The sequence below is a fragment of the Protopterus annectens genome, chromosome 1.part1 (assembly GCF_019279795.1).
Source record: "Protopterus annectens isolate FY-2018-M chromosome 1.part1, PAN1.0, whole genome shotgun sequence".
Taxonomy (NCBI): Eukaryota; Metazoa; Chordata; order Ceratodontiformes; family Protopteridae; genus Protopterus; species Protopterus annectens.
This window is the reverse complement of record NC_056726.1, coordinates 1,091,366,890-1,091,390,380: the sequence shown is the minus strand read 5'-3', so window position 1 is coordinate 1,091,390,380 and position 23,491 is coordinate 1,091,366,890. Positions and strand designations below refer to the sequence as shown.

Here is a 23,491-nt window from a genome sequence, read left to right as displayed (position 1 = left end):
GTACCACATGACTGTGGTGTTGTCTGTCCTTATCATTAAATTGGCCTTCTTTGAGGAATGGTCTGAAATTCTGGATTGCTAGTTTTACTGCCAGCATTTCTTTTTGATTTATGTGCAGGTGCAGCTGATCTGGAGTCCATAATCCTTGAATGCATTTGTCCAGCATGTGGGCCCCCCAACCTAAGTCTGAGGCGTCCGTTGTGATGGTTTGGCTTGCTTGAATGTTGTGGAAGGGCAAGCCTGGGTTTGACTGGCATGCTTGAGCCCACCATAGGAACTCTTGTTTGAGGCATGGGATTAGTGGTATCTCGGTTTCTAAGCTGTGCCTGTGTTGAGACCATAAATTCTTTAGGTACCACTGTAGCTTTCTCATGTGCAGTCTGGCATGGGGGACCAGGATTATGCATGATGCCATGAAGCCCAAGGCCTGCAGTACTTTCCTTGCTGTTAGTTTGTCCTGCTTTGTTAATGCCAAGAAGTAAAGAGATAGTTGTTCTTGTTTTTCTGCAGTTAGGAATGCCATCTGTTTTACTGTGTCCAATTCTGCACCCAAGAATGTTCTTGTTTGGGATGGTATCAGTCTTGACTATTTTAAATTGACTGTGTATCCCAGGGCTTGTAGTAAGCAAATGACTCTCTGTAAGTCTTGTGTCAGCTTGCTTTTGTTGTCCGCTTGTATCAGGCAGTCGTCCAGGTATAGATAAATTTGGATTCCCTGTAGCCTGCAATGAGCTATTACTGATGCCAGGCATTTTGTGAATACTGTGGGCGCAGTAGATAAGCCAAAGGGCAATGCTGAGAATTGATAATGCTCTGATCCTGCAAGAAATCTGAGGTATCTTCTGCAATTTGGTCGTATGGGGACGTGCAGGTATGCCTCCTTGAGATCTAGAGTTACCAGCCAACACTCCTTGCCCAGCATGGGAAGAAGTTGCTGTAGGGTCAGCATTTTGAATTTTGGAACAATGATGAATGTGTTTAAAGCGGACAGGTCGAGAATAGGTCTCCAACTTTTCTCTTTTCTTGGCACTAGGAAGAGTCTGGAATAAAATCCTTTGCCCTGTTCTGTAGGTGGCACCCTTTCCACAGTTCTCATCTTTGTTAATTGAGCTATCTGTTTTAGAGCTTCTGTTTTTTGATTTGGTGGTAGGTTTGGCGTTCCTCTTTTTACTGGTAAGGTGTTGAAATGAAACCTGTAGCCTTGGTCTATAGTTTGCAAAATCCACTTGTCTCTTGTGATATAGTGCCAATTTTTTGAAAATAAGGCTAACTTTCCGCCTAAGGGTGCTGCTATTTGTTCCCTGGAAGGCGGTGTCAGAGCCAAGTCACTGTGTTTGTCCTGCTGCGGTGGCAGTGGTTGTGTCTGTGCCTCGTTGGGTATTGCCTTGCCACTGGCGTCCTCTGTAGGCACCTCCTCTGGATTGATTTCTGCCTCTGGAACGTCTATTCCTGCCTCTCTGAGATTTAGAGGAGTCTGGAAAGGACCAATTTTTGGAAGGCCAGTTCCTGCTAAACCTTGGGGGCTGAACCTGTAAGAAATCTTTAACTGTTTGTACAGATTTTACCGAAACAAGTTACTGGAGGAGAAAAGGCACAAATCAAGGCAGAAGTGCTGTATCCAAAAAATAAGATGTCAACAATTCACAAAAACTAGTATGATACTGTAAGGCCAATAAACGCTCCAAGATACTGAAGATACGATGACTATCTTTAATTAGTACAAAACACAATGCGTCGACCTAGGTTTCGTCCGATTCCTCGGACTTCTTCAGAACAAGTATGTTAACATACTGGGAGTTAAATTATGTGTTTAATTCAGAGTTTTTTTTACACACGTTAAGTTTTATGGCCGTTTTTTAGATGACTTATTTATTGTGTGGAGTGGTGAACAGGCAGAGTTAAAAGCTTTTATTGAATATATTAACAGCAGTGTTTGGTTTTTGCAATTTACATTCACCATAAGTCAGGAAAGTATAAGTTATCTAGACATCAAATTAACTTTTGATACAAGCAAAAATAAGTTAACATCAAATATATATAGAAAATCCACCTTTTCAAATTCTTACTTACACTATGACAGTTGGCACCCTGAACATCAGAAAAGGGCTGTGGTAAAAGGCCAACTGGTCAGAGCGGCCAGGATGGTCAGTGAAGAGGTGGATTTTAATAATGAATTACAATTTATAATTAAACTTTTCCTAAATCGGGGATACCCGAGTGAATTTTGTGAAAATATTGCAAATGAAGTAACAAACAAAAGGAAGAATGGCTTTTATAGAGCCTTATTACATGACAACGTAGATAGCAACATTCAAGCCCAAAACATGGGCAAGAATAATAGCGGAAAATTTTCGTGTAATAGTGTACCCTTATTCATCACCACCTTTAATGATACATTTGAAATGGTGAGAGGTATTATTAAGAAAAATTGGAATTTTATAAAAATGGATAACACAATGGGGGAATTTTTTAAGGGCAATATTACTTACATTTTTAGGAAGGACATATCATTTAAAGAGTTATTTGAAAGTATTAACAGAGAGGTTATGAAGTTTTTCTAACAAACCTTTGGGAAATTTTAAATGTGGAAGGTGTTCCGTATGCAAACATGTCATTAATATTGACAAAATGGTGACAGTTAATGGACAAAATGTAAGGATACACCAACATATCAATTGTTTCACACGCAATGTGGTTTACATTGCAGTATGTCAAACATGTGATAGTTTTTATGTTGGGAAAACCAGTAGGTTGTTACGGGACAGGATTAAAGAACACATATTAGACATCAAAAATAGGAAATCAACCAATGCTTCAGCAAGACATATAAATCAATTTAATAGTCACCAGTTCAAGTTTTTTGGAATATTCCATCAGGGTACGGACCCACAAGGTAAAATTACTAAATTTAACCTTGACATAGTGGAATTAAGAATGCAAATCTTATTGAACGCCAACCAATATCCTGGTTTAAACGAATATATCAGCATTAAACCCATTTTATGGTTACACAACATTAAAGGAACCTAGTAGGTATATTTAGTCCCATATATTCCCCACACATTCAATACACTTGAACACACCCACACAAAGATTTTAGTATATAAGTATTTTAGTAACATTTTGTATATACATATTACGGCCAGTTTTTATATTTATTTTTATTTTTTACAAATACATATATATTTTTAATGTTTTAAAATATATATATATTTTTATATTTTTATATATATATTTTTTAAAATTGTAAATTATAAGTTTATTTACAATTTTATCATATTCTAATATGTTAATACATCTGTTTTTATTTGGTTTGACACTTTAAGTCTCATTTAAATACAACGGACGAGCTTTTTTATGAAATATTGCTTCAGCATTTTTTTACACAATACTATAGTGTTATAACATCATATATTTTGGAATTTTAGTACACATTTGGGTATCTGTTAGTTTATTGTTACATTACACCACACATATTATATAATACAACACATAAAACATATGAATTGAGCCGTGTGTATTTTAAACAAGGGTTTTTTATATACATATATATATATTTTTTATATACACATTAAATTACATATATTTACATATATATATTTATGAATTAACACACATTTTTTGCAACATCCATACATATCTACATATATATATATTATAGTAAGGTTATGTATAACATTCATTGTTTTTCTTTATATAGTATTGTTAAGTGTGTTTATGTTTTTAAACTGTGTTTTTCAACCTTGGTTTCATTCTTAAGGCTGATCTTTTATTTGCCTTATTACATAATTAAGTGACTTAATGGATTAATTAATGTAATTAAAGTGAATATATAAGGATTCAGTTTTGGATGCTACATTGTTCTGAAGAAGTCCGAGGAATCGGACGAAACCTAGGTCGACGCATTGTGTTTTGTACTAATTAAAGATAGTCATCGTATCTTCAGTATCTTGGAGCGTTTATTGGCCTTACAGTATCATACTAGTTTTTGTGGATTGTTGACATCTTATTTTTTGGATACAGCACTTCTGCCTTGATTTGTGCCTTTTCTCCTCCAGTAACTTGTTTCGGTGACGTTTGGTTCCTGGTGCAGTTTCGGTTTTGTACAGATTTTGCCTTCTCTTCCATTTTCTTCATTACTTGCTGGGCAGGAGAACCAAATAGACTGACCTTATCCATAGGAGCATCTAATAGCTTTGCTTTAACATGATCCGGCAAGACCTGTTCTTTCAACCATGCATGCCTTCTTATAACTGTGCCAGTCATGGCTGATCTAAATGAAGCCTCCAGTGCATCATAGCCACATTTTAAAGAATGGTTACTAACCTGCTGAATGTTATTCACCATTTCTAAAACATATTTCTTATCTAAGGAATCATCAGAGGACAGTTTCTTAGTTAACTGATCAAGCATAAACTCTTGGTATTGGATCATATGAAACTGACAGTTCAAAGCTCTAGCTGAGAGAGTAGCAGAGGTGTATACTTTTTTACCCCATCTCTCTAAGGACCTGGATTCCCTTTCAGAAGGGAGAGGGTTTTTCGCTGAGGTAGAAGCTACTGCCTTAGGCCTTAGGCCCCTGGGAGATAGTCTCAGGATCTGCAAGGGGAGCCTTGTATAAGTGGTGATGAGTGTCCGGTACCCTGTAAAACCTATCGGGCTTGGCAGGGGCTGGAGGTAAAGTATCAGGAGCAGTGCAAACATCATTAAATGCATCATCCACAACTGGTAGAACTGGAGGTATAGCTAAGGGCCTATGTTGCGGTAAGTGTAGAAAGGTCCTAAGCCTTTTTCTTGAATCTGAGAAATCTTGTCCCTGCCATTGGAATTGCTCTCTCATGGCATGTAAGGTTTCCCCAAAGGAAAATTCCTCTGGTGGAGAGGCAGAAGGTATAGATTCTTCAGCATCGGAATCTTCATAAGTAGAAAAAGGAGCCTCTGGATGGTCTGTATTGTCGGAGTCATTAGAAGAGTCATCTGAGGACACTGGCTCAGGGGGCTCTGCTCTAGGTCTCTTTTCTGGAGGTTGAGAGGCCCTGTCTGGGTGAGATTGGGATCCCCTTATTAAAGAGATGAGATCCTCTGCCAAAGTAAGCATTTGGGAACTGGAACTGGGCCTGTGAGAGGGGGGCTTAACAGGCACAGACTTAGTAGTTTTGTCTGCTTTAGCCCTGGCAAAGGCCTTTATAGACATGTCTGCAGGAGGCCTAGCAGCACCACGTGCTGGGGTAGAGACATCCAAAGGGATGGTGTCCGATAATTCTAGAGAAACCACATTAGTAGGCAAAACTTCAGAGGCCGATTCAACTAGGGTAACAGGAGCCACGGTAGTAGTCATGGATTCGGCTGAAGATTGACCCGTTTGCTCGGTTTCGGCCGAAACCGAGACACTCGTGGTTTGCTTAACCGTGGTTTCGGCCGAAACCGCGGACCGCGAGTGTCGGTCTTTTCTTTCGCTTAACAATTTGCGAAGTCGGAGGATCCGACGGCATAATGTACGCAAAATCTGAGCCGAAAAACTGTTCAGCAAACTCCGACCGACGCCTAAGCGTTCATCGGTTGAAAGAAGCACAGGCTAAACAGGCTGCTACGTCGTGGTCTGGGCCTAAACAAGGTAAGCAGTAAGAGTGGAAATCTTTATGAGATGAGATATTTGTTTCCCACAAGTTAAACAGTTATTCACTTTTTCTGACATCGGCTGAGGCAAGAAAGAGTCCCCAACGGGGTACTTAGCTTTAGAAGTCTTAGTAGTATTCGGTAGTAATAATCTCTGGATCTGACCGACCGGCACTTGCGAACAGCTTCTGCTTCGGCGCCACGGCAAGAAAGACTGAGGAAATGGCGCGGCTGATGCCTTTATACCCGAAGACCAGCAGAGATGACGTCGGGTGAAGTGCGACACCAGCCGAGGCCAGACCCAGACTTTGGAATCGGGCTGCCTGACGACAGGACAACCCATTTGTTAGGACTGCAGATGCATCCTTGAAGGACATCATGCTGGAGGGATAGGTTCCTGACCTAGAGACTCCCCAGACTCTGGAATAGATTGCCCATACATATCAAGCAGAGTGCCTCTTTGGACCTCTTCAAAAGGAACCTTGACGACTGGATGGGAGAAAGGAAATTCACCCCAGGGATCACGTCAGTCGCCCTGCTAGACAGGGGTCCAGGAAAGTAAATAATGTGGGAAGAAATAGCCAGGGAATTGTTATGGCTAGGCTTGTATAGGCCCTAGGGCTGATAGCCTAGTACCAACCTATGAACCTTGTATGCCAGACAAAGGTCACCTCCTGCAACACTATGACACTGAGTAGAGGGATGGGGCTTTTAGTCTGTGTATGGTAGATGCTTGAGGCCCTGGATTCTCCTGGTGAGGAACCTCTGTGGTTTCTCCAGCTGCTGCATGTGCTTTGCGAGGTACATGCTGAAAGGGGAGTTGTACTCAATAATGAGCCTTACAAGTCAAGAATAGAGGGATGTTATGACCTCCTTGTCCTTGGATGAGATACCCTTACTTATGAGGTGGGCCATGTAGAAGGCTTTCCATACAACGGAAGCAACATAGTGGTCAAAAGTCAGGTTGCTATCAACCTGGGTGCCCAAATCCCTCACGATTGATTGCGTGCTTAGGACATTGTTATTAATGTGATGATCTGTGGGGATGTCACTCTCCCCAAAGGGGATGATGATGATGCACTTTTTGGTATTCAGCTTGAGGCCATGTTTTTGGCACCAGTCATTTGTCTGGTTGAGACCTTCTTGCAGGATGTCTACATCACTAGGTGAATTGATGATAGCACCCAGCTTGCAGTCATCTGCAAACTTGCTCAGCCATAGCCCACTGGTTTTGGCCTGCACCTCAGAAAAGTATATTCCAAACAGAGGCCTGAAGACCGAACCCGGGTATACCACTTGTTACAGGTCTACTTGCTTGAGGTGGCTTATGACTAGATGGGTTCTATCAGTAAGCCAGTTTGCTGCCCATCTGGTAACATATGGATTGATGCCTAGCTGAGAGAGTTTACCTATTATGGCCGAGTGGGGAAGGCTTTGGCCAGGTCCTTATATATATATATATATATATATATATATATACATATATATATATATATATATATATATATACACACACACACACACACACACACATACATACATATATACATATATACACATTTTATATATATATATATATATATATATATATATATATATATATATATATATATATATAAGCCTTGCAGCTCAGACATTCTTTTTGCTGATGTAACTGCAAACAAAATTGCTTTCCAAGATAAAATCTTAAAAACTGGCTAAAGCAACAGATTTTAAGAGGTGGTGCCAGCTTTTCAATCATAAAATACAAGCCCCAAGCTGAGAAAACAGATGTCTTGCAGATCTTAAAAAGGATCCCCCTAAACCATTTCACTTCTGGTTGTCACACTGCTGATAGAAGCACAAGCAGGAAGGCAGCAGAAATGGTAAATATTTTAACTAAACAGGCCAAGCAAATATTAAAGCAGTAAGGCTTTGAGGGACAGACATGGAAGGTGAAAATTCATTGCCTAGTCAAACAGAACCCCCCTTCCAGTGCACAAGTTTCGAGTCAATTAGCATTGTAGGCCTCCTAGTTTCTTTAAAATAAGAAAGCATCTAGTGTTTACATCTGATTCAGGGATACATCACTTACAGAGTTAAAATAAATGCTCAGGTAGGGAATAACAAAAGGATGGGTGAGTAACATGCTTGTCAGGACAATAACAGAGGGTTGTCTTTGCGGCAACCAACCAATAAGAATAATACTTACTTTTTATAATTTTACTTTTAGTCTCAGAATTACAAGAACTACATGCAAAAAAAAAAGGGGGGGCAGAAGTCAATGACTACGTTAAAGAGAAAAGCAGTTGTCTGTTCTAATGAGTGATTCCTCTGTATGGAACAGGGAAGCTGTTTGTCCTCATTTCATACAAAATGATTTCTACCTGGGAGAACGCACATTTCATAGACAGAGGAAGTTCTGCCTAACTTAACAGAGTTTCTCTGGAACGGTCTTTATTCCATGAATGAAGTGTTGCAGCAAGTAACTTACTTTTATTTTTGGGAAAATTTAATAAATAATTTTGTAATCATTCAAGGTGTGTTTTATTTGTCAGGTCAAGTCTGGATGTGATATCTGAACCACAGCTAACTGTTTTGCATGCAATTTTTGCCAACTGGGAGGTAGGGAATGAATGTTCATTGTGACCTTTGCCCTTTTCTTGCAGTTTTAGAGTTAGTATACTTACAAGTCTGCACAGTGATTACAAGTGGATGTTCCCATTTTTTGTTGGTATACAACAATACTGTTGTAGTTTCCAAGTACAAGAATGGAAGTTTCAGCTCAGTCTAGAATAAAGACAAGTTTAAGTTTGTGATTACTCTTCTGGGAAAAAAGAAAGGGGCCTTAACCTCTATAGCCTCAGGTACTGGAAATATCTCCACATACGCAGTCCCATAATTTGTCAACTTTAACTTTGGAACTGCAGGAACAAAGGGAAGGCACAGAAACTAAAACTTGGAGACGCCACCTATAGAAATCATTTAAGGACTCGGAACGCTAGTACTAAAGACTTCTAAGCAACCACTGTTATTTTCATCATGTGTGCCTTATATCAATCAGTCAACTACAACAACAAAAAAAGAAGAATGGAAAAACACATGTATCATACAGCTTTGAGGAATGTCCTTGAGACAGAGAATTTGTCTTGGCTGGTTGAAAAAAAAGCCATCTGTTTTACCCTTATCCTTAAGGAGAGAAATAATGCAGGGTGTAGTATTCAGAATGTTCAAACAGCCACAGGTGGGCTACAACATTCCGCCACAGTTTCAGAGACCATCCCCTTCTCCTCTACACTGACTCCACATCTTTTATCCTCCAGATATAGCTATGCTGCAGCATAAAGGTGGTTGAACAGTCCATCATATTGTATTTTTCTTACCCTCCTATGTAAAGTTAGCACGGCCCCAAAACCAATTTGCTCAACTAAAAAAGGACATATTCTGGTACACACAGTATTACATAGCGACAGTCCTGGTACACTTTCTAGACTAATGTGAAAGGGTAAAGTACTGAAGGAGGGTAGGGAAAGACAGCAAGGACACCCACCTCAGTCTGGGAATCCAATGGGATATAGAGTAGACAGAGGGAAGGAAACAGGACTGCAGTACTGACTAAACTTGATCATTTACAACTCTGCAAAAGTTGACAACGTAACTGCACCATGTTTGTGTAAGTCACTGCTGCAGTCAAACTCATGAAGCATTCCACACCTTACAAGCCCTACTCCTTGGTTGGATAGTACACCAGAGAACAAGGGGTACAAACTGCCTTTAAAGACTGCTGCACTTAAACCTGTCCCAGCCTTAGATGGGATGACTAGTTCTAAGCAGTCCTTTAAATGCCTGACCACATTTAAGAAATGGAGAATTATTTCACAGTTGTTTTGAGTAAAAGAAAAAAAAATTAAAATTTAGCTTGATTTAGTGCTCAAGTGGTCTGCCAGCAATTTTTTTTTGTGAGGATGTAAACTGCCACTAGCATCATGTTTTGACTCATCTCCCAGGTCTTCAGAGCCATCCTGCACAAAACTAAGTGTGCACGAGTGCCTGTCTGTTTTACCACATGGCTGCTGTGCTGTGACCATCTTCAGGGTAACTGGGACCACCAGGGACTTATCTCCTGAAGGTTGTACTATACAGCTAGCTTTTCCTTTAGGTGTGTAACTTGCTTACCCTCTCTCTCGGACCACTTATCCCCACCTTTTAGGCCCTAACATTGTGCACCCCATGACAGCTCAAAGGCATCTGTTTATAGGGTTTAATTATGTGCTGGCAACAGAAAGTGCAGGCTCTTGTTTTATGTGAGAAAATCCTCCAGCTCAGTTTCTTTTTAGGCAAGGTAAGGATGACGGAATGCTCCAATGGTTATAAATACGATACTAAATGGTCCGGAGAGAATACTGGATCTTTCTCAAATGTATCCAAGCTAGTGAGGCCATAACTCCTAATATACAGAATACTTCCTTGGCAGTCCAATGAGAATTTGCTGCATTTCTTGCAAGGAGGTGGTGACTGAAAATACGTTCTAGTGGGAGAAGCGCCCTGAATAGGTTAATGATAATTGGCACTCCGAGGAAAACTTGATACAAGACAAGAAATTAGGTTTGATTTTAAAGTTTCAGCACAAAGCCTGGTTTTTGCAGGGAATGTTATGCAAAGATATGGCTTTTTGGGTATAGTCTTGATACTGTACGTCATCAAGGTGTATGCATCCCTGTGTTTTGCAAAGGGGCAATCACCAGAACCAGACATTTGGTGAAAACCATCAGAGCACTGGCTAAGCCAAACAGCAAGGAGGCAAACTGTAAGGGGTGACCACTTCCAAAGTCTTAATAAGCATCTGCCCACCTTGTGTATGCATCTTTTACATCCATAGTGACAAATTTATACTTTGGAAATTAAATGCAATGGAATGACATCCTGGATAGTGAACATTGTGGACTTAGGCACATACAAGCTTGTTTAATCTGGATAAGTCCAAGACTGGCTTCCTTGGTTTCAAGTGAAGACTGACCATGCAGATTATGGAGAAGTCTTTTCCTATCTCGACCTTTGGGGACCACTTGTATGGTGGTCTCCTGCTCTAGCACTAGATGCAAAATGAATACGATGACATGCTGTTGGGTTGCTGGGATCCTTAGCATCTCATTGCCTAGAGGACTGAGTTTAAATTCTAGTTAGTACCCATTTGCACAGATATCTTGTACTCATCAGTCTGCTGTAACTGCAGACAACCTTCCTTTAAAGGTTGGGTATCGGGTCTTGGAATTGGGCTGGGGGGGGTAGGCCAGAGTACTAATCTTCCTTGCTTCCCCTTGTAATACTAGGATTTTTCTTATCAAAAGGGTCTAGCTTCCTCTGAGCCATTAACCCTCCCCTTCTTTCCTGTAAAAGGGTCCTTGTTACTTAAGCAGAAAAGGAGACATGTCTGACTGTGGCCAGCACTGGACTTCTCTTCTAGATTCTTAAAACTTTCATAAAACTGTGGCCCAGACTACAGTTTTGTCTAGGAGGAAAATTTTGCAACTTGGCTTTAATATCCCCAACCAAGGTGGGTATTTACTGTCATGTGCTTGCATTATGCGTGCTGGTTGCCCCAGTCCATTTTGTAGACATTCACCATGGATATTCAGTATAGTTTAGACATACATTATCAGGCATATTATCTTTTTCAGGTGTCCATAAGTGTAAAGTCTTCTTCAGTGAAATCTTGACTTGCTCACCTTAGCATACACTGTCCCACACTATGGCTACAGCATTTACATTGTGCTGAAACAGGCCTCACATACATTAGTCATACTGATAAGGGAGGTTAGCAAGACTGTCTCTGAATCGTTACTGCAAAGTGGAGCTGTAGCTGCCAGCCTGCTCATTTTGGTGATAACGAGATGTGCAAACTATGCTCACGGATGAAGCCGGTTAAGCTCACTTTGACTCTGCGCTAGACACTTTCCTTAGTGCACCACTGGCTACTTTGTGATGCAGGCCATGTGATATCTTAACATTCAGCAATGTATTATGCATGCCATGTGATATCCTAGCAATGTGCAAGGATTAAATTTACTACTCAAGAAGACTTGAGTGGTCCACACTATTCACATGCAGAACCTACTGGCTCTTTGTGATGGTTCCAAGTCAGGGAGCACTCTGAATCCTCTCCTCCAACAGCAGTCCCAGACCACAGTCAAGACTGCAGTGGCAAGGCCAAGAGAGCCATACCACAGACAGGGTGAGACAACATGAGCTGCAGGTAGCTGGTATTAGAAAAAGGAAGATAAGAAAGCAAAGCAGAGAATGATCATAAAGATTTTCCCATAAGAGTGTAAGCTTATTGCCACACTCGGTGCACTTCAAGAAGATAGGTTTTGGGGCCTCAGACATTTTTAAAACTAAAGAAACACATGCTAGTTCCCAACACACACACACACACACACACACACACACACACACACACACACACACACACACACACACCGACCCTAACAAACCAGCGAGGGAAAGGGAGGGAAAAATATATATAAACTAAAGAAGATTTAAGCTTAGGGAAACAGGTACGGGCCTAACACACAGTACTCACACCAAAAGTATAGAAAAAGTAAAAAATTTTCTTTTTTTTTTTCCTCACAGAAATTCGCTAACGACGGAGCTCGAGAATCCAGCTGCTGACAACAAGCGTGGCAAACTAGATCTGGGGTCAGTCAGGGTTGGCAGGGGTTTATGGGTAGAGGGAGGAGCTAGGAGCTCGGATCTAAGCTGTTGAAAACTGTCGGATCCGATACCCGCAGGTTGCTGCACAAATGAAGTTAACTACTTCAGATAGCCTGTTTTTCCTCTGGCCAAATCAACCAGGTCCTGAGAGATGTTGAGGAAAAAGCCCTTCATATCTAACTTGGTATGAAGAATGCCGATTCAGACTTCTTTCTTAAGGATACAGAATTTCGGTTGTGACATCCCATGAAGGCACATGCCTGATCCTGCAACCCTAGGTGTGCTGTCCACAGAGCCAAAATTGCAAACCAAGTAAAAACACACCTTAGGAGTACGCAAATAGTACCAAAAGGCCAGATTAAAAAAAAAAACATATACCAAAAACTTGAGCCACCAGGAAAAGCAGGACCTTAGGCAGGGAAGACAGATGAAAGCTTATAGTTAAATACAGAATTTGCCCAATGCTACTGTGTTTCGTTATGAAGCCCAAGTGATTTTTTTTTTAAATGTTAGTGCAAGCATGGACTGCAATCATTCTCCACTTCCGTTGTTTAGAAGAGGTGTGACTGATGTATAGTGTGTGCATACTGCAAGTACATGATGGTATGGAACACCATTTCAACAAATGACATATGCTCATAGATTCATAGAAGGCTACAGGCTAGCAGCCCTAGAACCCTGACAAACCCATCCATAGTTATCTCGAGTTGCCCCAACTGTTGGTGGTTAAGTGAGAAGTTCACAGAGATAAGGGTCTATGGTAGTTAATAATGGCTTCCTCTATCCAGGAAGAACATGGGCGCCAACCCAGGAGTGAATTTACGGTCATCCATTCATTGATCTCAGGTGTGTTTGAAGAAGGTCAAGGAGGGGCTCAATTTCATGTGAATCTGAAGCTTGTGCCAGAGAAGTGTCAGTCTCTGGAAGATGTATCCATCTCTCCAGCATGACCTGTTCATCTCAGAGAGTAGGTTAAGATCCCTGGAGCGAGTGACCCTTGTGCAGTTAGAAATACCACACATTCGTAAATCAATCAGGGCAGGGTCAGAGACTGCCCTGCAAATCAGGCACAGATCACCCCTTAGCAACCTGTAGGGGACAGAATAGTGCGACAGGGCTTTCAGTCTTTCTGTGCAAAAAAATAAGTTATGTACCTACCATAACGTTCCATATTAGTTGTCTTCATCTCGCCTTCCTTCTTGCTGGTTGGGATCGGAGCTGATCCTTGGCTCCGACTTGGCCATCTTCAATAGCTCGAGAGCCGTTTACTGGCTCGAGGCTAGCCCTTATCCCATAATGCCTAGCGATAGCTAACTCCAGACATAACAAAAGAATAAACCAGTCAAATAATTAGTTGACTATACCTGTCATATTCTCTAAGACAATAGAGAAAAAACAAGAGAACAGACAGCCAGTGAAACAGAAACTCCTCTCGGTCCACTAGGACAGGGGCAAGAAGGAAGGTGAGATGAAGACAACTAACATGGAACGTTATAGTAGGTACATAACTTCTTTATGTTAAGTTGTCCATCTCGCCTTCATTCTTGCTGGTTGGGACAGCGTCTGTAGCACCTAATATCCTGGGTGGCTCAGTGGAACAGACTCTTCAGAACAGTGGAACCAAAGTCAGCTCTGCTCCTGGAGACCATATCCAACTTTTAATGAGAAATAAAGGTATGAGGGTTTGCCCACGTGGCAGCTGCACAGATAGAATCCATGGGCAACCTAGACTGGAAGGCTACAGAGGTGGCCAAGGCCCTAGTAGAATGACCTTTCGGTTAAATGGGTAACTCTTTGTTTAACTGATAAATGAAAGTAATAGTGTGTGACAACCATCTAGACAAGGTTACCCTGGAAACTGGGAGACCTTGTTTGCCAAAGGCATAAGAAAGGAATAGTTGGTCCGACTTCCTTATTTCCTTAGTTCTCTGCAGGTAAAAACGCAATTGTCTATGAACGTCCAATTGGTGTAGTTTGTACTCTGTCTTGTTGGTATGATTAGGGAAAAACACAGGAAGATCTATAGATTGGTTTAAATTATTTTCTGAGCAGACTTTAGGAAGAAACGAAGGATTAGTCCTCAGAGCAACCCTGTCCTTATGAAAAACCAAGTAGGGAGGACGAACACACAGCGCCTGACGTTCGGAGATGCGTCTGGCTGAAGTAATAGCTACCAGAAAGAGTGTCTTCCAAGACAGAAACTTGATAGAGCAGGACGCTGCTGGTTCAAAAGGGGGCAGAATTAAGGAAGTTGGGACTAAATTAAGGTCCCAAGGAGGAGGGAGATCTCTCCCTGGAGGCCTGAAAAGAGTTGTCCCTCTCAAGAAAGCTTTACAGAGCTTATGAGACAATGTTAGAATTCGAAAAACCAACATGAAAGTTAGCAATGGCTGCCAATTGTACCCCGATCGTAGCAGAAGCGGACCCGGAGTGAAACAGTTGTGCTAGGAATTCCAGAATTTCGTGGACTGGGGCTGAAAAGGGATCCACATTCCTAGCCTTTGCCCAACAAGAAAAACTTTTCCATTTGCTAGCATAAGTTTTCCTCGTTGTAGACTTGTGAGAAGAGACGATAATCTCACGGACTGCTGGGGAAATGTTGGGAAGCCTGGCTAAGGTTGGAAGTGGAGCAACCAATCTGTGAGCTGGAGAGTTTTGAGGAATTGATGCAACCCCCCTGATTGATGAACCAGGAAGTCTGGAATTGGGTCCAGAGTCCAGGGCTGATCGAGAAGGTAACTGTGCAGGAATGGGAAGAACCATATCTGTCGAGGCCAGTAGGGGGGCAATGAGGTTTTGCAACTCAACGATATTGCTTTCTGTATAAGTTTGGGTATCAGGGAGATGGGAGGAAAGGCATAAAGAAGTCCCTGGGGCCAATCGTGGACTAGAGCGTCTCTGGGTATGTGACCCGGAAGCGGAAGAAGGGAGAAGTAGTTGCTGTAGCAAAGATCGCAGCAAGGCTGTCCCCATTTGCAGAAAATAAGATTCGCAACTTCCTGATTCAGAGACCACTCGTGAGGCATGAGGATAACTCTGCTGAACCTGTCCACTATGACGTTGGATCTCTCAGGGATGTGCGTCGCAAACAGAAAACGTTGGGAGGAAAATCGCCCACTGCCAAAGTCTGAGTGCTTCTCGACACAGGGGGTAGGATCTGGTTCCGCCCTGCTTGTTGATGTACCACACCAATGACATGTTGCCCATTTGGATAGCAATGGTCCCAGAAGGAAGAGAGTCTTGAAGGGCTTGCAACGCCAGGAGCACAGCTCTCATTTCCAGAACATGTGCAGATGGTACTCGTGAGGTTGCCAAGTACCTTGGACTGTCCTGCCCAGATAATGCCCCCCCCCCCCTATCAGGGAGGCATCTGTCATCACTGTGGCTACCAGAGGGGGTTGTATAAAAGGTCTGCCCTGAGTAACTAGAGGGGAGACCATCCACCAAGAAAGATGTCTTTTGCATGCATCCGTGATCATGATCATGTGAGTCATGGGTAGCTGTTGGAAAGACCACTGTGTAAACAGAAGCCACTGAAGAATTCTCATATGAAAGCGCGCTAGTGGAATTAGAAAAAATGGCTGCTGCCATGGAACCCAGAGTTTGAAGGACTTACCTGACTTGGATCCTTTTGCTCTGCATCAGAACCTGTACTTGCTGACGAATTGCAGGCACCCTTTCTGGTGGTAGCCTTGCAAACATATCCCTTGTGTCTAAGTCTGCTCCTATGCAAGTGATAGATTGACAGGGCAACAAGGCAGATTTGTTGAAATTTATTGTAATGCCTAGCTGGGAGCAGATTGTGATTGTGGAGTCCCGCGCTTGTAGGAGTGGATGCCTGGTGGTAGCAGTAAGGAGCCAGTCATCTAGATATGGAAACACCTGAAATCCTTGACGTCTCAGGTGAACAGTGACCACTGCCATACATTTGAACACCCTGGGGGCTGTGGTGAGACCAAAGGGCAGAGCTCTGAACTGATGATGACTGGCCCCCAGCCAGAAGCGAAGATATCTCCTGGAGCGCCTGTCCATCTTGATATGGTAGTACGCGTCCTGAAGATCTATAGAGCACATCCAATTGTCCTGACCCAGAAAGGGTAGAATGGACTGTAACGTGACCATCCGAAACTTTGTTCTTTGCACAGACTTGTTTAGTCTGCTGAGATCCAGAATCGGTCTCCAGTCCCCTGTCTTTTTTGGTACTAAAAAGAACCTTGAGTAAGTTCCAGATCAGTGCTGGTCTGCCAGGACTTCCTGGATGACTCTTTTTCTAGCAGTTTTGAAACTTCTATTACTGCTTGATCCTTCAGATTGGGTGGAACATCTGGAAGGGTCTTCCTTGACATAATGGACCTTACCAATTTGTCTTGTGTTAAACTTTGCCAGGCTTTTGGGGGCAGTGAAAGTCTTCCCCCGACTGCCTCCGGAGGTGAGCAGCCGGGAAACCCTTCAGAGATGCTGGAAGGGCTTATCAGAGAAGGATTCTCGGTTGCTCTGGTTCTGCGGACCCCCTCTGCCATGAGGGCGGTGTCTATTATTATAGTTTCCCCCTCTGCCTCTGGAGGAAAAATCACTACATGTGTCAGGTAAGGCTCCCTGAGATTTACGAACCACATCTTCCCACTCTTCTTACCCTTGGGGTAAGGTCTAGAGGGAGTGGAAAAACTCCCACGGCAGAGAGTGTCTTGCCTTTTTGCTCACACCTAGTCAAAGTGTCTTTCACCTGTGGTCCAAAAAGAAAGGAACCATCAAAGGGAGTGCTGGTGAAGGACGCTCGAAAGGGTTCCGCAAAGTTACACAGCCGCATCCACATGCCTCCTAAGGGCCACACCCGTACCTGCGGCTCTACTCGCTCCATCGGCTGCGTAGGAAATGAGTCTCATGGAGGAGTTAACAACAGAATTAAGTGTCGCTAGCTGGGAAGCTACCTTGGCTTGTGCTCCCTCAGCTGTTGGATCTTGAAGGGTATCTCAGAGCTCTTCAAGGAGATCCCTTTAAAGTTGGGTAAAATGACAAAGGTAGTTCAGTGACCTCATAGATAAGGTCGCTGAAGCGAACATTCGCTTCCTGTATCTGTCCATCATTCTAGACACCCTGTTAGGGGGATGGACAGACTAAGAGGTTTCTGCTAACTCCTTTTTGGTGGCTGCTGCTACCACCATGGCATCAACAGGAACACCTTTTGAAAGGAATTGCTTATCCTGGGGTGCTGTAATGAATTTACTAGGTCTCCTCAGAGTTGGTTCCACTGTATCCAGAGCTGACCAAGCCTTTCAAGCCACCATTGTCATAAGTGGATCGAAAGGCGGAGACACCCAGGAGGTGGAAGGTCGGGAACCGAAAGCATCCAGAAATACAGACTCATCCTCGGTAGGGGCTAGGGGATTCCAGTTCCCCCTCTGCTTAAGCATTTCTAGGATGTCAGAGAAGGAAACCTCGGGGACCCTTATGAATCATCTAAGTCTGTATCAGAAGTGACAGGGGGAGTCAATGTGCTTTCAATTACACTTTTTCTTATGAGGGGGCTCCTCCGAGTTATCAGGAGAGGCCTCAGAAGAGGAGGAAACACCCAATGGGGTGTCCTGGAGCATCGGTTCCCTATGCTTAGGGTCTGGAGGAGGAGCAGAGGTTGGCACAGGCACTACAGGGGACGGAGCCGGTGGGGCTGTAAGTGGAGCTGACTCAGAGGACAGCACACTCCACATGACATCGAAGGCGTCCCTGCCATGATGCAGAGAAAGCTCCGGTTCCGAAGAAATAGGAATCTTTCTCCGCACTGAGGGGGACGGCTCCGAGGCCGATGTTGGAGCCGAGCTCACCTGCGCCGAAGCTCCGAGAGGGAGAATGGGGTCGGACAAGGGTTCGATGCCACTCGTCCTCTGGGAACTGATGAGGGAGCCCCGGCGCCCAGATCCCTCGATGGAAGGTACCACCGAGGGAAACGGAGCCGACGTCGGAACCGAAGGAGATAGAGTTATCGGAGCGGCTCCGAACTCATTGGAGTAGGAGGAGGAACATCAAGAGAAGTTGATGGAGCAGATACCTGTTGAGGAGGGCTGGACAACAATTTAGCTAGTGCCTGCAACTTTAGCAACCTACTGACCACTCTCTTCACATCATGATCCGATTGTCCAGAGGATCGAGAGGAGTGAGGATCGGTGACTACGCTCGCTCTGAAGTAAAGGAGACTGAGGAGCCGAATGCACAGACTCTAGGGAAGGGGACCTCAGCCTCTTATGGCTCAGCGACGGCTCCGAAGCCTCTGATGGAGCCGATGGGAAGATTGTCTTGTCGGTGCCAACCGGAACCAACGTAGAAGGTAAATCCTGAACCAAAGATGGCACCAACGTTGGAGCCGATGGCTTAGTGGATTTAGGGGATTACACTGGCTGTGAGCTCTTGGCCGGTGAATCCTGGGGTTTTAAAAGACCCCTAAGAATCAACTTATTCTTATGCTCCTGCAGGACTCTTGGACTAAAGGCATGGCAAATAGAACAAGAGTCCTGCAGGTGCACAGCGCCTAAACAATAGACGCAAGAAGTGTGCCCATCTGTCAGAGACATTTTCTGACAGCATGAGTCACACTTCTTAAACCCAGAAACCTTAGATTCCTTTGACATACTTTACTGTAGAAGGAAGCCAACCAATTATAACAATAAAAAAGGAGCAATATTCAGTCTACAAGAACAAAAAACACACCTACTAGAAAGGCTATAGATAAAAAAACTTGAATGAAGGGGGGAGGGGTGGGTTAATGAAACGAGTTCTACAAAAAAGAGGGATACCATATAATAAACAATTATCTACCACAGAAACAAAACTATCGCTAATAATAAAGTACTAGAAGAGTTAAATTCTAGTGAAAAATTACACAAAAAATTCTACACAAGCCCGAGCCAGAATAACGACACCTCGCAGCTGAAGTGGCAAACGAGATCTGGGTAGCTATCGCTAGGCATTATGGGATAAGGGGTAGCCTCAAGCCAGTAAACAGCTCTCGAGCTATTGAAGATGGCCGAGTCAGAGCAGAGGATTGGCTCCGATCCCAACCAGCAAGAACGAGGGCGAGATAGACAACTTAACATCTTGTTTTGTGTACCTTGTAATTTCTTGGCGAGAATCCTCTGTGGGTTCTCCAACTGCTGTAGGTGTCTGGTGAGGTACATGCAAAAGGGAGCAATGTATTCAATGATTGGTCTGATGAGGGCAGAGTACAAAAGAATTATAACATCCTTCGATCTAGATGGCCTTTACTTATGTGCCACATAGAAGGATTTCCTTACTATTGCGGACATGTGGTGGTCAAAGTTCAGGTTGCTGTCAATGTGAGTACCTAGATCACACACCACTGGTCTATACTTAGGGGGCTGCTGTTTATAATGTAATTAGCAGTGATGTCAGCTTTCCAAAATGGAATAATAATGCATTGTTTTGCATTTAGCTTTAATTTGTCACCAATCATTTGTCTGTGTTAACCCTGTCCACAGTATATCAACATCACTGGTGAGGCTCAATGACTGATCCCAATTTGCAACTGTCAGTGAAATTGGTCAGCCACGGGCTGTCCAAGTTTGCCTGGACTTCTGAGAAATAAAATTCTGAACAGTAAGGGGGTATGCCACTGGTGACTGGTATTTTACTAGAAGTGAAGTCACCACTTTAAAGTATGTGTCCTGTTGGTGAGCCAGTTGGCTACCCATCTGGTAATGTAGGGGTTAATTCCCAAATGGGAGAGTTCATTTATAATACCCCATCTGGTAATGTAGGGGTTAATTCCCAAATGGGAGAGTTCCTTTATAATACCAAGAGGGTTAGGCTCTTATCTACCAGAGTTTCCATACTGGTTATGCCAGGGCCGAATGAAAAACTCCTGGTCCCCAGCAAGGAATTTTCCATCCTACCAATTTTCAGGTCATCAGAGAGGCATGGATCTATGGCACTGCTGATTGATGGGGGTGAACTTTCAGCCAGGCCAGAATTTGTACTACTTACAAAGTCAAAGATAATGTCAGTGCAAGCCATAGCCAACAGACTGATGGCCACATAGATACCAAGCAGACTTAATTAGGCATAGGCTGCAGGAACTTTAAACAAAAGCTAGGATCATGATCTGAACTACTGAAGTAGTAAAAAAAAACTGGACTGTGTGTGTGTGTGTGTGTGTGTGTGCTGTTCAGCCATACTTAAGTAGTTAGCATGTGGGGATCTTTACAAAAAGCTCTTGAATGGAGTGATGGAAAAGTACTGTTGGAAAGGAATCAAAAGGGTCTCAGAAGTCATACACACATGTAAGGGGGGGTGCTGCACTCCCGAGTGTCATCCTTCAAATGAGATGTTAAGCCAAAGTCTCGTCTGCCTGAGCTGGTGATAGCTCAGGTGGATGTAAAATAGCTCATGTCACCTACTGAAAAAAAATGTAGTGGAAGTTCACTGCTGTCCTGGCAAATTTCCCCTGGTAGTACAAATACTATCTCCGGTCTCCCATGAGAAGAGGAGATTAGTCTATGGTGAATAATGGTCAATAGATGGATAAATTAATGGATGGACAAATAAATAAATAATAAATAAATACATGTCTGATACAGTGTTGTTTTACTAAACCAAAAAATGCAACTGAAAATAAAACAAAACTTGAACAATGGATGCATCAACATAATTAAAGCACTTCACTTACCAAGGGGCATAAAACTCTATTAGCCACAAACTGTCACTCTGCATGACTTCTTTGTGGAAATTTGTTGGAGTCAGCTCTACAACATCATCACCAGAGGAATATAGGCCATTCACAGTCAGAAAAAAAGTGCAAACCAGTGAACCTAAAACAAAACAAAAGAATTAAAACATCACAATCACCTATTCAAACACTAGAACACAGAACCTTCCCCAAGCACACAATGTTCGTGCCTACTTACAAATTTTGCAACCTTTGAGATTGCTCTGACTGATTAACCGGGTGTTCTAAAGGACTTTATGCAAGACCGTAAGTATTCTGTAAAAACAGATTATAAAAAATACACTAAAAACGCTGCCAACAAGACCCTTTAAATAACCAAAGAGGACAAACGGGCCCACACCTTGAAAAATACAAACCTTATGCCCACTGAATGAATTTTTTTTTTTTTTTTTACAGCTTTTGACAAACCATGGCCAAAATGAGACATTCTGATGCATATGTTTAATATTTTGGAAGTTATTTTCTATAAAATTCTTCAAACCCACACTAAACATGCTTTTGGCTGTTATCCCAGTAGATGTTCCAGGCTACAATGGTTGTTACCCTGCCTAGGAAAGGCTCAACCAGCTTCACAAAGCTCTGCCCCCCAACACACACCTTTCCTCGGACTGTTGACTGGCCAGCCCAAAGGAGGGAAATTAGCAGTAAAGAGCGAAGACTTCTTTAGAACTTTCTTGCCAAGAGAGAGAGACAGAGAGACAGAGAGAGAGAGAGAGAGAGAGAGAGAGAGACAGAGAGAGAGAGAGAGAGAGAGAGAGAGAGAGAGAGAGAGAGAGAGAGAGAGAAGCCTAACAATCCTAAAAACAAAACAAAACAAAAGCACATATAACACACAGGAATTCAAACATCTACTGCTGTGGGTAAATGCAACTTACACAACTTTACTGTTATCATCAATCTCATTGCTGCAGTAACTTAAAATATATGTGCAGACTACCAAAGCCTATTCAACCTTAGAAAAGGAAGGATAATAGGTTCATAGGATAATAGACCTACCAAAGCTAGACTTGGACTTGGAATCTGTTTGTAAAGGTATGTGCACATATTAATGAAGCTGCATCTGGAGTCAACTTCTTTCAAGTAAGTCATCAAAGTCAAGACTAATAGTGGATTTGCCATGGTGGGAACAAAAAACAATAGCACCTGAAAATGGTCCGTTTAGAAAAGCTGATTGTCTCCTTACTTCTTAAGAACTTAGTTCTGTCAAGCTAATACCAGAGTATACAGAACTCTTTCGCACAGTTGTTTTGTTGTTGTTAGGCTTTGAATAGAAAACTGGGAGACTGACAGCTCTATTCAAAGTAAACTCCAAAACCAATATGGCAGTTTGTAGAATGAGGGAAGGCTCATGCACCATGATCTTGGAACTCAGATACTCTTCTTGCAGACGTTAAAGCAATGAAAAGTACAGTTGCACCAAGTCAAAAACCTTAAATCAGCTTAATGAGCAGGTTTAAAAGGTGACAGTGTCAACTTCAACAGCACAAATGTTGAGATCCCAAGGATGAGCAACCTGTTTATAAGGAGGTCTCGGGGGTAAAAACTCCTTTCAGCAACTGTTTTACCACAAACATAGAAAAAAAGAGGGATCCGTGGGCAGACATGCTGAAATGGCCACAAGATGAAAACAGTGGTAAAATATCCCTGATGGGCCCCTGGTTATTGGTTAGGCACCAACTACAAAATCACTTCCACTTTCTTAAACGAGTTTCTAGTACAGGCTTTCTTGCCTACTTTAGTACCTGTTGCATGTCCTTGTGAAAGAAGTGCCTAAACAGTATCAGAATTGAAACATCCTGTCAGTTGAAACTGCTTCAGACTGGGATATATCAAACTCCCCCTGTCTTGTACGAGTAGATTCAGTCTGTGAGGAATACTGTGGTAACCGCCTTTGTCTAGTTGCAGGATTCATCACAATGATTTTTAGGGTATCCTTCTGAATATTCACAATAACCCTGGATACCAGTGGAACAAAAAGGTACATTCCCTGCCAACGGAATGAAGGCACATGTATTTTCCAAGCTTACTTGCAAAGAGTCCTGGAACAATTTTTTTTTACTTGTCTGTTTTGAAAGGAGACAAGCAAATCTATTTGAAGGGTTCCCCACAACTAGATCATTTATTTAGATGGCTTGCTTATCTCTGCACAGTCTTCTTTCACATTTCTATTCCTGAGGGAATGTCCTGCTCCTGCTTAGCTTGTATGCTCTGACAGGCTATAGCATTCCTTCATCTTTCAAGCATCTTAAAGAGCTAACTTATCAAGCCATCATAGCCAGCCTGAATAGGGGGTATGAACGTATACCTCCCTGCTTATCTACTGCATAACTTTAGTATTGTGTGTAATTACTTTATGAGGTCTTGGTAACTATGGGAGATGGAAAGACTTCACGGCATGAATCACAGCCAACATCTTTGGTCTGTCTGAATAACTCCACAGGCCTTTTATTT

At 42.6% G+C, this 23,491-nt stretch overlaps 1 protein-coding gene across 1 annotated transcript in view; it reads right to left on the bottom strand.

The window, feature by feature from the left end:
• Positions 1-23,491, bottom strand: part of PDIA6 (protein disulfide isomerase family A member 6) — a 512,967-nt gene that overhangs the window by 451,848 nt on the left and 37,628 nt on the right. The window contains exon 2 of the mRNA XM_044080139.1: positions 20,981-21,122. Coding sequence (XP_043936074.1) covers positions 20,981-21,122 — 142 coding nt within the window. The remainder of the gene's footprint in view (positions 1-20,980; positions 21,123-23,491) is intronic.